The sequence below is a fragment of the Pyxicephalus adspersus genome, chromosome 3 (assembly GCF_032062135.1).
Source record: "Pyxicephalus adspersus chromosome 3, UCB_Pads_2.0, whole genome shotgun sequence".
Classification (NCBI taxonomy): Eukaryota; Metazoa; Chordata; class Amphibia; order Anura; family Pyxicephalidae; genus Pyxicephalus; species Pyxicephalus adspersus.
The window spans coordinates 136354943-136373056 of record NC_092860.1 but is presented as its reverse complement, the minus strand read 5'-3'; the positions used below and the strand labels follow the sequence as shown (position 1 = coordinate 136373056).

General features: G+C 39.9%; 2 protein-coding genes across 2 annotated transcripts in view; one reads left to right on the top strand and one right to left on the bottom strand.

Moving 5' to 3' along the window:
* EVC (EvC ciliary complex subunit 1) overlaps positions 1–8686 on the bottom strand; it is a 62069-nt gene extending 53383 nt beyond the window's left edge. The window contains exon 1 of the mRNA XM_072406455.1: positions 8429–8686. Coding sequence (XP_072262556.1) covers positions 8429–8596 — 168 coding nt within the window. The 5' untranslated portion in view covers positions 8597–8686. The remainder of the gene's footprint in view (positions 1–8428) is intronic.
* Positions 8687–8807: 121 nt separating this feature from the next.
* The window catches only part of EVC2 (EvC ciliary complex subunit 2), a gene marked incomplete in the record, with an annotated part of 82895 nt that continues 73588 nt past the window's right edge, over positions 8808–18114 (top strand). Inside the window, 2 exon segments of the mRNA XM_072406454.1 lie at positions 8808–9211; positions 13390–13435. Coding sequence (XP_072262555.1) covers positions 8981–9211; positions 13390–13435 — 277 coding nt within the window.

Below are 18114 nucleotides of genomic sequence, written 5' to 3'. Positions count from 1 at the left end.
TGATTACATAAAAAGCATTTGTGCCATGTACACCTGCACGCCTAGTGTATATCACCGAGTAAAATCAATCAAGCAAATTTTTTTAATAAATTATTCTGTAAAATCAATACTCAAAATCTGATTTTTGGTAAGTACAGAATACTCAATGGTGGATGCCAATTACTTTGCTCAGTTTCAAGTTGTAGGTTCTCTTTCACAGAGGGGCTCCAGCAAATGTGTTCATGTCTGTACTTAATTGGGTGCTGTTTTATCTCCCAAAGTACTGCAAACTTTAGTTCATTTTAAAGTGTATTAAGGTGTAGGTTAAAACAACACTTGTACTAGTTTTAGTTAGAACCCATGCAAGGCTTGTAATCCTATTAAAAGAACACTATTTCATAACTGCTTTGTTTATGTTGTCCATTCATCCATTAACATGCCAGAAAAATAAAAGAAGGGCCCAGTTACAGGAAAATGAGAAGATCGTTTGCAATGCATAATCCACAGAGCTTTGCAGGGATGAACAGGTAGAAGTGAACTTTAAAAATCAGCATGCAGGTGATCCTGGTGAAATATCTGGATCCCATACTGAGTAAAAGTTTCTGGGCCCCATACCCCATGTAAATAAGTTCTAGCTAGGCTCTTTTGATCGGGACCGGGTACAGAAGTACCCCTTGCCCCTACCCTTATGGCGGCCCTGCCTTCCTTAGCTGAGCTTCTTGTACAAACTTCTTACCTTAGCCTGCTATGTTATTTTCCTTCCACACATATTATACCTACATAAGACGTAATATGCCATATTATTCAGACACAATGGCCTGACTGCCCAGATCTGGACAGCTGTGTCATTAGCAGACAATAATTTAATTAGAGCGTGCAGAGAAAACATGCTTTGGCTCATGTAACAGGGTCAGTTCATCGGTAAAATGTATCTGGGAACATCAGCTGCCGCTGGAGAGGAATGACAACAATGGTTGCCAAGGTGATGGTGTTTGTGAAAGAATGATGATAGCGGGCCCATTACTGTCCCCCCGGCTCGGGAAGATGACAGGTGTACACCTAGGGAAGCGTATCCCCTGTTCCCTAAGCTTCTCTATAATTTTACTGCTGTTTTACAAACTCTTGTCGCTCCTCATATGCAGCTCTTCAAACTGGGTTATGGGCAGACCCCAGGTATATTTTCAGTGATACTGTTTCATAGGTCCCCATGGCTATATAAACTGTGACATTCAGAATTATCATTATCACTGAATCTTTCGAGATTCACGCTGAGCAATATTATGCTGTAACACAGATACAGGCGGTGGTGTACTATCACTGGTAATAAAATATACAGAACTGCAGGGGCATACTCCAGGCAAACATTAAAATGTTGCAGGGTAGCTGATTCAGGGAATATAAAGTACTTACTGAATGTCCCTAAATGTCCTCATTTCTACATCTGTCCTGCTAGGTAATTCATACAGTTACAGTGGTGACAGGTCCTTCCTCTATATCACCATTGCAAACTCATCCAGTGAATGGATGATGTTCAGGAATCAGGCACCAAGGGAAAGACAGACATAGCAATCCTAATCCACAGCCTAGCCTGGTAAATGTACTCATTTTCTGAAGACACTAGGAGAAATGTAATGAGTTAAACATTCCACAGGGCAGCTCTATTCTCATTAGCCAGAAAACATTTCTGACACACTTCTGCCATTTTCCACACTACATTCCTTGGCGGCTATCCCCCCACTGTCTACACAACATTCTCTGGAACTCTTCCCCCAAATATCCGCACTATATTATCTGGCATTCTCTAAATTATATTTCTAGCACTCTCTCCATACTGTTCACCCAATATCCTCTGGCACTCTCCCCCACTGTCTACACTATATTCTTTAATTGTTCTACATTGCTCTGTCCATACTACACTGGTGGCTTTCTCTCTACATTTTCTGGTGGTTCTAGCACCACAGTCCACACTACAATCTCCGGCTACACCACAATCTCCCCATTGCATTGGCCATACTACATTCTCAGGTGGCTTTTCCTTTCTTCACAAAATCCTCTGGCATCTTTCCCTCTACTGTTCACACTACAATCCCTTGTGATTCTACCCCCCACTGTCCACACCACATTCTCTTGATGGCTCTCTTGCCACTGACCACACTAAAGAGGTTTTACTTTTAACTGTCCAGACTACATTCTTTCACAGCTTTCATACCTGCTAACACAACATTCTCTGGTGGTTCCACCCCACTGTCCACACAACATTCTCTGGTGCGTTTCCTCCACTAGTCACACAACATTCTCTGGTGGCTTTATTCCACTAGTCACACAACATTCTCTGGTGGCTTTCCTCCACTAGTCACACTACATTCTCTGGTGGCTTTCCTCCATGTGTCACACAACATTCTCTGGTGGCTTTCCTCCACTAGTCACACTACATTCTCTGGTGGCTTTCCTCCATGTGTCATACAACATTCTCTGGTAGCTTTTCTCCACTAGCCACACAACATTCACTGGTAGCTTTCCTCCACTAGCCACACAACATTCTCTGGTGCGTTTCCTCCACTAGTCACACTACATTCTCTGGTAGCTTTTCTCCACTAGCCACACAACATTCTCTGGTAGCTTTCCTTCACTAGTCACACAACATTCTCTGGTAGCTTTCCTTCACTAGTCACACTACATTCTCTGGTGGCTTTCCTCCATGTGTCACACAACATTCTCTGGTAGCTTTCCTCCACTAGTCACACAACATTCTCTGGTAGCTTTCCTCCACTAGTCACACAACATTCTCTGGTGGCTTCCCTCTACTTGTCACACAACATTCTCTGGTGGCTTTCCTTCACTTGTCACACAACATTCTCTGCAGTCTTTCCCTCTACTATCTGTACTACATTCTCTGGTAGCTCTCCTCCTACTGCTCACACTACATTACCTAGTGGTTTCACCCTTCTCTGGTGGCTTTATTCCCACTATCTACACATTAACTGGTGGCTTTTCTTCTGCTGAACACATTACATTCCCTGACAGCTGTCTCCCCACTGTACTTACCACATTCTTAAGCGGCTCACCCACCACTGTCCACATATTTTCTGCTGGGTTTCTCTTCTTTTAAAGGCCAACATACTCTCTGATCCACCTTAAATTTGAGGCTGTTGTCTTGCGACTGTTATTGTATTTCAGTGACTCAGATATTGTGGCCCCCATCCTCCACAATGCTATCCTGCCTATAATATGCTATAAGCACCATCCAAACTGTCCTCAGCCTACCATAGCAGAAACAAAGTCTCACACAGAAATTAAATGGCATGATATTTTATTAAGATGCAGATGTCCTGCATGTTCAAAGCCATGGAACTCCAACAATGTCCTTGAGCTAAGTACATCCCCTTAACACAACTTACCACGTCAGGATAAAATACATGAACTGCTGGTCCTTCTAGGAACAATTTATGAATGCTTCCTACACCTTCACTTGTCACACAACATTCTCTGGTGGCTTTCCTTCACTTGTCACACCACATTCTCTGGTGGCTTTCCTTCACTTGTCACACAACATTCTCGGCAGTCTTTTCCTCTACTATCTGTACTACATTCTCTGGTAGCTCTCCTCCTACTGTTCACACTACATTACCTAGTGGTTTCACCCCATTCTCTGGTGGCTTTATTCCCACTATCTATACATTAACTGGTGGCTTTTCTTCTGCTGAACACATTACATTCCCTGACAGCTGTCTCCCCACTGTACTTACCACATTCTTAAGCAGCTCACCCACCACTGTCCACACATTTTCTGCTGGGTTTCTCTTCTTTTAAAGGCCAACATACTCTCTGATCCACCTTAAATTTGAGGCTGTTGTCTTGTGACTGTTAGTGTATTTCAGTGACTCAGATATTGTGGCCCCCATCCTCCACAATGCTATCCTGCCTATAATATGCTATAAGCACCATCCAAACTGTCCTCAGCCTACCATAGCAGAAACAAAGTCTCACACAGAAATTAAATGGCATGATATTTTATTAAGATGCAGATGTCCTGCATGTTCAAAGCCATGGAACTCCAACAATGTCCTTGAGCTAAGTACATCCCCTTAACACAACTTACCACGTCAGGATAAAATACATGAACTGCTGGTCCTTCTAGGAACAATTTATGAATGCTTCCTACATCAAGTACTCAATCAGTTCCCTTGTTGCTTTCTCTTTCTTCACCTCTACTTCACAACCAGTTTCTCTTTTATCCACCCATTTATCCCACCCCAAAAATCAGTGTTCACACTTCCTGGAAAATAAAAAGAATTGGGGTACAAACCAGAAGCCATCACACTATAAAGACTGATCACATGCAAAAATGACACAATAGGTCTCATTTATTAAAGCTCTTCAAGACAAGAGAAGATACACTTTCATCACTGAACCTGGGTGATCAAGCAAACCTGGAATAGCAAATGACTTTTAAGAAATCCATTCCATGTTTGCTAGATCAGGCAGCTTCACTGATGAAACTGTATCCTCTCCAGTCTAGGCGCCTTATTAAATCAGGTCCAATGAGTCAAAGTGATGTTACAAATAACACAAAGCAAAAAGTGTTATTGCCGTTATTTGCTGTTCAGTGCTCTTCCCCATTCAGGTATGTCGAAACCTTTGAAGGTAAAACATAAACTTTTCAGTCTACTCCATCCCCATTTAGCTCCCACACATCTCACTGCTTAAACCCCTTCTTTTCTGAAAGATGTTATCCACCTATTGTCCCAATGGTCTATATTCAGCTCATCCACAGCCTCCCTGGTCCACAATCAATTCCCATTTTTTCCTTTCCAATGCCCCCACCGCAATTTTTTTACCAGGATACATTTGCTAATGTATGCTCATTGCCTGCTTAATGGTAGATGGCTGCTCTTCCACTTAGGCTCCAAGTGCAATACTGATCTTGAAATTCCAGTAGACCGACTGCTACTTAGCACTCCAGTAATTGTCAGATTCAACCAAATGCTAAAACTCTGCGGTAAAGGTAAAATTGTTGCAATGCATATAACTGATTAGAGATCACTTTTATTTCCAGGGCTGCATACTAGCTCTGGGACAATGACATGAAGTAAGGACATAAACCATTAAAGAATTCTCACACAGGTATGGGGCCGTATTTCCCCTATCAGTAAAAGGTCTTCCTGTAAACATTTATTCATCCACTTTCTTGCACGGAAGCCTCCAAAAAGATTATTCTTAGTGTGAGGTTAATGTTTGATGAACCTTTCAATAATTTAGTTAAAATGTTTCACATGATTTCAATCTTGCAGCTTAGTCCCATAACACTTTGATGGAATTTATAGGGGCTAAGAGATCAATTTTTTATAGATAAAACTATAATTAAACATAATGTTGAGGGAGGCACTCTGGAGATTCATCAGCACTTTGCCCGTGGAGCTTTAAAATTCATTACAAAAATAAATTGCCATTTAAATTACCTGAAAAAAAAAAAAACTTTATGTCGAACTCGAAATAAGCCAACACCTGTTACAGAGGTCAGTAAACTGCCCTTCAGAGTTATAAAATTTTAATTATTGTGATTCTGACGGATAGCACATGACACACGTCAATCACAACCGTGTTAGGTAAATCTGGATGCTGCAGGCCCATTATAAAGTCAGAGCTGTCATCTATGTAATATAAATAGCACCAGTGTCGTGTATGGCGAGTGGAGAAAAATATAAATATGGCTATTGTCAATTATTTTCTAACCCTACCACGTATGAAAAGTGTAACCCGTCTGATTGGTATGGGTGGCCATATACAGCTGGGGTCCTTGGTCCAACTCATACCAGCAACTCTTTCAACATGGGGTACTCGTGTTCTTTCCTCATGTGTGTCTGATTCTTCAGGGTGCCTTAGGTTGATCACAGTCCAAAAATCACACACAATGGTGTCATGTACAAGTTACCCATATCCTACATCATGTTCTTTTTGGTTTGATTGTACAAACCCCTTTATACATGTCAATCTAAGGACCTACCTTAACTTAAAGACCATTCACTATTTAAATGTTGGTTAATTTAAAGGAGATTGGTAATCAGACTGTATGGTTAATGAAATGGCTTTGCATCTCAACTTCTTCTCATTGTAGATTAATAATATTGCAAAAGCGGCTTGAAGCAAATTAAAGCCTCCAGCAACACTAAGATAAAGTTAATCACTCCAGAAGAAAGTCAAAGCAATTTAGAAGAACATAAAAACATGCTGATTTGACTTTCTTCTTTGACTTCCTGAGTCAGATGTCAATGTACACGAGTAGTTGTTCACCCTACAATTTAGTTCCAGTTTGTATAAGAAGAGCATTAGGTTTAAAACTGTGGACTTTGTAAAGTGATGCATAATATGTTGGCGCTATATAAATACTGGTTAATATTAGTAATTGGGTACAGAAAAAGAAAATTTGTTGGAGCTTTGAAGTATAACTTGACCTTTAAATAAACTATCGCTAACCCCCAACCAGCCCTCCTAAATGGTTATTATTATTATTATCCAGTATTTATATAGTGCCAACATATTATGCAGTGCTTTACAAGATCTAACCCCATCACTAACTGCCTACTTACTATTACAGAGTAATGGCCCCTCTGATGTATAGGGCAAGGGGCGAGTGTGGCACACAAACTTCACTTCAATGGAGGTATGTTATGCTAGCCATACACTATGCAAAGGTATTTTCAATCATAATTATGTTCAATTTAAAACAATCATTCTGACTGGCTCCAGTATGTACTATTCATTTGTTCCATTGGTTTTAATCAATTTTATTTAACTAAAATATTTACCATAATAGAAAAAGTGGTTTTACCATACAAAGGGTTAATCAATCAAAAAACATCCCATTGTTTTATTCTATTTGCTGTTTATGTGCCTTAGGGGTGTATATAAAATTATATATATAATAATATATAACATTGAATATTTTAGCGGTGTTGTAAGTGCATTGTGTGCATCTATAGAGCAACTTCCAGCACAATGTACTCAATGTAAGACTTCATGACAGATGGCTGATGGACGTCAAGGAATTGTCACTGGAAACCATCTATCACGATCATAATTTCTAGGGACAGATGAAAGTAATGAGTGCTGTACACACAGAAATGTTTTGTTGTATGGACAGGGGAGGACAAGCGAGTGGCACCCAATGGTGCCCTCCTCTATAGGAAAGAACAGCAGCCATTCCCAATTGGTAATTCATCAATCTGCCACGTCACATGTCAGCATGATCATGTTCTACTAGGGCGATGATTATGTAATGTGTGTACATATCTTTAATTATTACCTATATGGCTAAAGCAAGCGAAAAACACCCTTACTATGTACTGACCCCAAAACACACAAATACAAATACATAGCTCAAGGGCTCAGCAAGTCGCACTACAACCCATACTACAGCGGCTGCACACATGGCTTTCAGTTTGCAATATTGTTTAATTGTGATTTACGATTATATGTTATTTGTATGTTATTATCTGAAATGTGTGGGTATCCTAAGGCAAGGCGTGACAGGGAATTTTAAGTGACACAATTACAATCTCCTGTGATCAGTTACTTTCTTGTAACAAATTCACTGCAACTAGTGATCTACAAATGTGACACTGATCTCGTGCAAAATGCGCATTTCATATGGGCCATGTGCAGATAATAGCTTTCATAACAATAAATGTGCGGTGTGAATAATTCCACATATCTGTGATATCTGTGATCTCCAAGTCATGAGAAAAAGTGATCTAATGGGAGATATCTGTGATCTCAAAGTCATCAGAAAAAGTAATCTAATCAGAGATATCTGTGATCTCCAAGTCATGGGAAAAAAGTGATCTAATCAGAGATATCTGTGATCTCCAATTCATCTGAAAAAGTGATCTAATCATAGATATCTGTGATCTCCAAGTCATCGTAAAAAGTAATCTAATGAGAGATATCTGTGATCTCCAAGTCATCATAAAAATGGATCTAATCAGAGATATCTGTGATCTCCAAGTCATCTGAAAAAGTGATCTAATCATAGATATCTGTGATCTCCAAGTCATCGTAAAAAGTAATCTAATGAGAGATATCTGTGATCTCCAAGTCATGGGAAAAAAGTGATCTAATCAGAGATATCTGTGATCTCCAATTCATCTGAAAAAGTGATCTAATCATAGATATCTGTGATCTCCAAGTCATCGTAAAAAGTAATCTAATGAGAGATATCTGTGATCCCCAAGTCATCTGAAAAAAGTAATCTAATTGAGATATCTGTGATCTACATGAGATACAAGCCAGCAGAAAATTGATCTAATCAGAGATATATTTGATCACCAAGCAGGCTAAAAAGCGATCAGTGGGTGATTTGTTTTTAAATCTGCAATCAATAGCCCCCCCTATACCCTATACTGATGAACAGACCATGAAGTGTACCTGTCTAAGAGATGTGATCACTCACCTTCCTGGAGAGAAGTGGCAGGATCACATACCAGCACAGCAGTCCTGCACCCAGGACCCCAATCACAGCTCCCAGGACCACAGCACATGCCAGCAGGCCTGGGACCACCCGCACAGAGTCCACAGAGAAAGTTAGGACTATATCAGAGGAACAGCTAGTGCCTGCCATGGCATCATCCGATCCCCCTACACAGATCTACCCAGCGATATGCACATCCCGAGCCAGCGATCTGCAGAAAACTTTCCCTGTAACTTTACTACTACAACTCCCATGATGCACAGCCCAGACCGGAGGAGGGGGGTGCTAGGGGTCAGATTACTACTCCAGTCACCAATCTGGCCAGGGAGGTGGGATCACACATTCCTAAATCAGCCTGATCTCTGTGCATTGCTCCAACTTCTTCCTGTGCTGCAAGTTGGAAGTTTTACACTACAATGTAGCGAGTTCCTAGTCCTGGTTACATTGTATTGCCCAGTGGAGGGGCCACATGTGACAACGCCTGGCCCTGGGGTGCCCCCAACACTGGGCACATGCCCTGCAGGCTGATGGTACATGGCATCTGTATGGATGGCAGACCCAGGTTGGCCTCTGGTCTGGATCCTGTATATGGCACTCACCAGGGTGCCCACATCAGCCTTGGTATATGTGGAGGGCATCAGGACTTCTGCCTGGCAGCAAGGACTAGAAGAGCTCAAGGATGCTGATCACACATCAAACTCATCCTGCATCTTCCACCATCCGCTGCTCCTGGATGTAATGTCTGGGGGGGACTTAGTGACTCAGGTAATAAGTTTATTATTGTATTATTAGCTGTGATGTGGTGGCATTCTACATACCAGGGATACCCCCCTCTGTCATATGATTGCTATATGTTGGCAAATTCTCATGTCATAATTCATCGCTATTACCAAACCAAATGTTTCCTTCTGCTGCATTACAAAAAAATAATAAAATGTGGAAAATTTAGCCGGAAAACAACTGCTTGGATGCAGACAATGAAAATGCATGATGCAGTGTAAAGACATGACCTCCTATCTGTCCCTGATTTCGGGGCAGAGCCCTTCTTTCAATCCAAGTCCCTCTGTCCATCTGTCCCTCAGTATGGATATGGACAAGTGTTATGTTCCTCTCACCCTAAATAATTCCATTTGGTATTTTGAAAAGCTAATATAAAGGAAATGTATTGTGAAGAAATATTGATGCGTGCTGTATGAACTGACTTTTTTTGGTCCACAAAATGAGGACATTGCAGGAGTCATTTACCTACAGTAAGTATGTGTCCTCCTTTGCCGAAATCTCTAGTTGGGAGCAACTCGCACCACCACCAAGTTACATCATGGTAGACCTATATAGAGGACCAGAGCACCATATGGGGAAAAAGTATTCCTCGCAAACTAGCAATGTTTGACATCAGCTTTGCCTGAGGTAGTAGTATTCCGTATCTCCTTATTGCCAGGAGAGATGTCTTAAGACAGAACATGACTCAATCATGTTAGCAGCTTTGGCCCCAATCATTTAATTGACATGAATAATGATTGCATTAGGCATTGTCTATATTGATATGGTCCCATAGTGGGACATCAGCTGGTTACTAGTCCATCATCTCTTGGGGCTTCATAGCTCTAAACAATTGCCCTGTTTCTCTGAAATATGAAGGTTGTAGCTTATTCCCCAGAAATCCACCAGGGTGGACGCCTTGGACATCATTTTTGGGGTTGCCCTGTGGATGATCCAGCTCTAATGACCAGAAACAAGCAGGAGAAGCTCTGTGTAAGCTCTAAGCTGGTCCCTGGCAGAGCTTAGGCTGGGTACATACGGTCAATGGTACTTGTCCGATAATCGGCTCAGGGCAAATCCAATGGAAGTATGGCATGCTCTATGACAGTGGTCCCAAACCTTTTGCAGCTCGTAGACCACTGAATCAGTGGACTCTGGGCCACACACGCTTCCCCCCTGAGGGACATCATGATGCCAGAACCAACCCATTCTCTCATCGCAGGTCTGAGCCTACGATGGGAGAGTGGGCAGGTGGTGTCCAGGGCCTATGGTCCGCAGCTCTGGCTGGTGCACCCCCCAACAAGGTCCTTCTCCTGACCCCGCGGGGTGGCGCACTGGCCAGACCTGTGGTCCACCACTGGTCTCCGTACTCTCGTGGCCCACCTGTCAGATGGTCGCAGCTCAAGCACCAGGGATTGGGGATCTCTGCTCTAAGAGACAGGGGCATTTGACACACCTGGAAGTGTCAGATGTAAAAATCCTTATTACTCTTCAGGTATACAAAACTCCTTCACATTTCATTCTCTTGCTCCAATAGGGACATTTATTCAGATGACTTCCCCTTACTAATATATGATGGTCTCTGACTTTGTTATATATCTAGGACAGGAAATAAAGGGAAATGGGGCACAGACAGCACGAAAATACACTGGCAGGCAGTTTTCCAACTAAAACTAAAACTTTCATAAAGTTTAGGCTATACACTTGACCCCGATGGCCTTAATGTCCATAATTAAAGCATCTGTTCACCCCCAAGCCAGGGCCTTAATGTAACAGTGAATTGTGATGACTTCATGTCCATACCACTGATAGATATATTCTTCCCGGAGACCGATAAAACTCATAGTCTGTGTTTTAGATGTTATATTCGGTTGGAGTTAGTAATTGCTTGGGAAATGAGTTTTCTGCTTTGAGGGAAATGGCTTTTGCTTCGGGAATTACTATTGTATAAATTTCTTACTGGATTTAAGCTCATAACAATACCAGGTTTATAATGTATTCTAAGATTTTTATCTGCAGTAATTGCAATGCAGCTTCCTGACCCAGCCTGCTCAGGTATCAGCCACAACATTAAATTAAGAAATAGACGGGGGAGATGCTTGAGATTGTTTTAATTAACGTCCAATTTTCTGGCCGAGATTTGCAATGACCGAGGAGAAACGGTTTTCAGTACGAAAAGAAGAACTGTACCACGTACTGTTTGTGTCTGCAATGTCCACAATAATGGAACCTAAGTTTATTTCTATCTAATTCATATTTATGGTGAATGCTAAACATGTGCATGAATACCCAAATCTGTACAATGGTTAAAGAGTAATACAATGTTTAATGTTCAAATAGATTTTCCATTTTACCTGAAGAATAGCCACTTTAAGTATATGAGTCCCTGGGCCTTTTTACTCCCTTTATACTTTTGGCTTCCAAGGTTTTAGAAATGTCTCAGTTCTGCACGTTTTTGCCTTCGCACCAGGGCCAGGATTGTCATATTAACAGTTATTATTTATTTTCTGCTGTCTGTTAGAGAAATACCAAAAGTGTGTGCGGATGGATCCTGACTCCCCAAAACTGGAATTGGACAGCCTTGTTTTGAACATGTGTAGTCTACCCCAAATCATTATAGTTTTTTCCCAATGCAATATTTACATACTTTATTGTTATTTCATACTACATATTTACCCCAAACTATAACCAACCAACTCTAATCATTACAATAATAAAAAGGTGATTGTTATGTAATGAAGCAGAATGACAAATCTAAACATTTGTGTAAATTGCAAGAACACATATTGGCACAACTCTTTCACAGGACTGCAGTCACTAAAATTCTGAATGATGTTGCACAGCATGATAAATGTGTATGATCCAGATTTTTATTATTAATAAACAGGATTTATATAGCGCCAACATGTTACGCAGCGCTGTACATTAAATAGGGATTCAGATCAGTCGTAGTTATTGTTGGAACCTGGATAGTAATCGGGGGGGGGGATCATCCAGCAATAATTCACTTTTATACAAGGAGGCAGGTAAGAACTACTTCAGCAATGCCTGAGTCTCCAAACTAGAAGGAAGTATTGTGATTACAAGCTCTTCTACATGTAGCAAGCTAGGAAGCCAGAAGCTAATTGTTTCAGCCCCTGGCTAAAGCTACGTGCACACGTCAAATTTTTCTCGCCCGATAATCGGCTCAGGGCCTATATCGGATGGGAATCTGGCGTGTGTACAGCCCGCGTCGTTCATCGTCTGTCCTGGCAATTCCACGGACTATAAACGACGAGCGATCCCTATGCAAGGGAAGGGGGAGAGCATGCAGCAGGGTGCCGCTCCGTCGCCCCCCTCTCCATAGAGCAGAACGATGCTGTATGTACAGCACTCGTTCATGCATCGTGCGGTTCTTATCGTTGGAAAGGATCGTGAAAGATCCTTTCCAACGACAAGAACTGCACGTGTGTACGCTGCTTTAATCCTAGACCCTTGCTGTCCTTGGCAGTACGAGACTTTACTTTGCCGGCACCCAACAGACCCTCTTCCCTGGTGCTGTTTTGAGATGGCATTTTAACTTAAAGTTCCTGTTCCTGCACCTTTCTGAGGCAGCACCTGCAACACAATTTCTTAAAGTTTATCTAAAGCCAAGTTTGACTTTTGGATACAGTGTACAAGTCTTAAGAACACCTGTGGAATGCAAAATTACTGTCTATGACCCAATTGGGAACACCCAATGCTGTTCAGACACCATATTTTTTTTTCTTTATTATATTTTGTAATGTGCCAACATATTACGCAGTGCTAAACATTAAATAGGGGTTGCGAATGACAGATAGATATAAACAATTACATTGGAGGAGGGGAGGATCCTGCCCCTGAAGAGCTTACAATCTAGTAGGTGAGGGAAACTACACAGCTGTTTTTGTTTCAGTTAATGACAATTTTACAGGAGAGGATTCTATCCAAAAGAGTTTACAATCTAGATTGTTCTCCTTGGTGAAATTAAACACTGATGCTCAATCTTATAAGGTAAGAGTGCCAACTAATTTTCAGCATTGTGTCTTCATTTTCCTCACCCATAGGTTTCTGTGTTTTACGGTCCTGTCATTGAAATAGGTGACAGGTACCAATATTGTAAATTTCACATGTTTATAGTGTCCCTTTTATATGTCTCATAGTATTTATCCTTCTTGTTATAGGATTCAGACTACAGACTGTGGAAGACTGGACAAGTAGAACACAGAGGTATGCTCAGGTTATTGTGCGTGCATGAAGTAAGGTTCTGGTATAATGGACATTGTTACTTGAAGGGGAAATAAATATTGGGTAGTTGTCTTAAGCACCTGTCCTCCATTTGCTGTATTTTTAGAGGGGGACTTGAATTTGAACCTGCAAAAATGAAGATCAGCATGTTCCTTAATGTGAGTCATTATTATTATTATTATTATTATACAGTATTTATATAGCACCATCATATTACGCAGTGCTGTACAAAGTCCATAGTTGTGTCACTAACTGTCCCTCAAAGGAGCTCACAATCTAATCTAAGGTCAATTGTTAGGGAGAAGCCAATTAACCTCACTGCATGTTTTTGGGATGTGGGAGGAAACCGGAGTACCCGGAGGAAACCCACGGGGAGAACCTGCAAACTCAATGCAGATAATGTCCTGGCTGGGGATCGAACCTGGGACCTAGCGCTGCAAAGGCTGGAGTGCTAACCCCTGAGCCACCGTGCTGCCCCTCTTCATGGCACAGCGTAAAGTCTTATAACAGGAGGTTTTAGTAGTACCCAGAAACCCTTTTAAAATTATTGTTGGACCTGCCTAAAGTTTATTGTGGAAAACCCTTATGAAAGGTAAATAATCAAATTCTATAACTTTAACACAATGGCAGCTATTACTGGATAACCATAAGTTCCCAAATAATTTACCAATAGCATAAGGTTGGCCCTTGAAGCTTTATACTTGTATCTAACACCCTGGTGCCCCAGTTGGGATTCACCCCCAGGGCTTAGTGTGTAGTCTACTGTGCCAGATCTATAAGTATTGGTTTAGATGGCCTTTGTGGTGGAACCACCAACATTCAGCTCTTGGGCATTGTATCCCATTCCAAAGTACTCAATAAATAATAGAGCTCTGTAGCTGTACATTGCATCACAATACATTACATTGTGCTTAAGTGGAAAGTACTGTGATATCCCCAATGACGATTAATGATTTTTGTTTTGTTTTGGGTAAACATAAAAGCACGTCAAACATTTATAGGGGTTTTAAACATTTTTCGTATTTATTTAACATTTCTGTATATCACTGTAACCCATGCTATGGGGTTCTGGTGCTAACCAACTACTGTTTATAGTGTTATGTTATGGTACATCTGTACCCCTTACATTGTATGGCTTTTGCTGATGGTTGGAGAGGTTACATTGGGGAAACTATGTATATGTTCTTTAGCTAATCAGAGAAGTGAAGATAAGTGCTTTGTCCTTCATGGGCAAGGTTAGTTTTAAAGATTTTTTTCGCCCTGGCTGTAAAATGTGTTCTTGATTATTCCAAGTGCTAAATGCAAAGTATGATTTCCTATATATTGTATCAGTATAAAGTTATATATGTTAAATCTTGCCATATATATAATGTGCAGCCCCCAAGTGATGTTTGGCCATTGTCATTTGTTCTGAACAATGGAGTGTGGATGCAATGTAGAAGTTCACAAACCTACCTGCCATGGATTAAATTTAATTATGACATAGTTGTCAAAGCAATGATCATCGGACCTTTATGGGTTCCATTACAATGACTGGTAATAGATCATTTTGTAGTGGTGCAATGGCTTTACAATTGGTTAACCACTTGTATAATATATTATGGTTTGTAAACAAAGTTTATTTGTTCTTTCTAATCCCATTTCTTACAGGACCCAAAGCGTGACATGTACACTAATATATACGCTATTCAATATTTGCAGAAAGTCTTAGTTACTTATAAGCTAAATCCTACTCAGTTATAAGTACTCCTCTGAGCAGTTTTAGCATGCATTCCATAAAGGGATTCTGAGATTGCCTCTGCTTGTACTGGTTCAGCCAGTCGTTTATGTTTCAGCATCTTGGAAACGTGTGTTGTCTAACAAGGGTGTGTGTGACTTCCAGGGCTGTTGGAGACCGACTTGCATTAGTAACAAAGAAGAGGACGCTTTAAACATACCGTTGTGCTGTAATTATTGACTTTTCAGGGCTGTGGAAAAATTGCATAGCTTTGTTCACTTTTTGGATTTCCTTGGCCTCCTTTTTCTGATCTACAACAAAAAACGCTCCATAGGAACCAGAAAAACACTGCGGCTGGAGCCTTTACTCAACCTTGCTTTGTTAAGTGTAATTAAAGGTTGTGTAAGTTGCTTTCTAGATACAAGTACAATTCATACAAGATAATTACAGTGTGCTCTATTACTAAACCTCTATTTCCTCTATAGGTTACATAACACAGTCCTATTTATTAGTCTGGCGACCAGAATCCTTTGTGGTTCCAGTTCTGAAGTTTTATTATACCACAATGAAATAAGTTCCATTTATTATTCTAACTCTATATTTATTGAACAGAGCTGCATAATATCTTACTGCTTTATAAATAAAATAATAATAAATATTATGGTATACCTTTATTTATATATTAGGTATATAAAAATAAATATAATATACCTAGTATTTAATAATGAAGGAAGATAAAAACATAAAAAAGAAATTACCAATTTCAGCCATATCATTTTTTAGGATGGTTTGGAAAAGATTAGAATATTTCTGTTTTTTATTGATGCATGTAAATTGTACCCTTGTGACACAATTGAACAATAAAGGAGAGGAAAGTAACACAGGTACTGGAATACACCAATAGAAGTAAAATGACCTAAAAAGTGTCTAACCCCTCTCCACCCAAACAAATGTGGTTTAATTGTTGTTTCTCTCCCCAATGAATAGATGTCTCATCATTCTTGTCTTTCTGATCCTCTGTTACTAGGATAGGATTGCAGAGCTGACTTCATTGGGGACAAGGACATCAGTAAAGATGTAATTTTTAACATGGGAAAACCCTCTAAATAACTTTCAAGTTGTTCAGGGAACCCTTTCTATAATTATCAAATCCATAGTTCACAGTATATTAGCTTGGTGGTCAATGGGAAGAATACCCCTGTTAACCTTACAGACTGAAAATCACAAAAAGATATACAGGTCTGGTGCAAGAAATTCTTCAGAGATACCCCTGCTTACATGCAAGTTGAAAGTGTCTTTGCAGTTTCTGGCTAAGGACAGGCTTAAGCTGTAACTGCTTTGTAAAGAAAACTTCATGTAAAACATGAATATCTTTTGTACAATACGTCTGGAATATTTACCAATTTTGTTTAACTAAAAAATAGAATAGGAATTAAATAAATACAGTATACCTAAGCTCAAAATAGTATTTGCCTGCAAAATGATAAAACATGAGGAATAAAAATTAGGCAATGCATTTGAAAAGTTTTTAGCTTTTCATTTTAGAGTTGGAACTTAAAAAATCCCTAAAATTATTCTTCTACATTTGACATGCATGGAAATGCCGAAGAGCACCCAACACAAATATGTTGCTGGTATGGATTATGAAGGCTACGTACACATGTGCATTAATTGTCAAATGAAACGAACAATCAATGACCAATAGTCTGATGAACGTTAACAAAAAAATGGCAAAACAACTGGCCAAGGGCACCGATGAACGAGGAATGTCGCTGGAAACAAACGATCGTCCCGGTGGATCTGATTGGGCGACGATCGTTCGCTATCTATCGTGTGTACGGTCGTTCAATGATCGCGGATGGTTCTGCGGTACACTTTCTCCTGTACATGTCACTTCCTGCATCGTTCAACCGATCGTATTTAGCGTGCGTACTTTATTGGTGGATTATATTTGACCGATCCTATCGTTGCAGCATGTACAAAATCGTGCACAACACATTTGCTCAAAAGTGAATAATCTTTGATCGGTCGTTAATCGTTTGTTTTCTAACGATAATTATTGCACGTGTGTACCTAGCCTTAGACATTTGAAACATACAGATAACAGAAAGAAAAAAGACATACAAACAAATTATGCATTATTCTCTACATAATGTAAGGCAATATCACAGTTTGTTAATGTTAGTCTAGCGGATATCCTTGGGCCTTTTTTATTATGTCATCATTTCACCCCATGTAGTCACACGCTATGTAGTATTAATGTAATATTCTTCTTTCATATATGAATATGTCACACGTATGTTCTGCTTGAGCCAACACAATAGCCATAAAAACTGCAGGAGGTCTTATACCATGACTTCTAAGCGTCATTTTGTTTATATAACGGCGGCTTTTGCCTTCTGGCTCCTATCGATTTATTCACCACATGGCACAAATATGTGAGCTGTAAATATGTTTTCTCCTATACTGACATCATTTATTTATGTTATACAATACAGACATCAACTGGAAGAATTGACTGAACAAAGTGTTTAGTGCCCGGCTATTGTGAGACGAATGTGTTAAAGTTTTTTTTTTTAAGATCTATAAAATATTAACAGTAAATGCAGCCACGCTCCGTGCCACACAAAATGATGGAACTATATTAAATAGTATTAATAATATAATAATATAAATTTTATAAATACTCTGAATACAAAAAGTTCTGCTTGTCAACATTTGTTCCTCATTTGTTTTCTGTTGTTACTAATACAACTGGCAACAGCACAGACTGATCAAACCTTGTTTGTGTTTGTATATTGGGACCTAAATGATATATATTATCTATTTTTTGTTTTAAATAGAGTAGGGACATTTTAAAATAGCTGTTATTTGTTTTTTCCCTGTTTGTTTCCTGTTCCAAAGATTTCTCTGCACTTCCTCTCTAAGGAATGCAATATGAAGT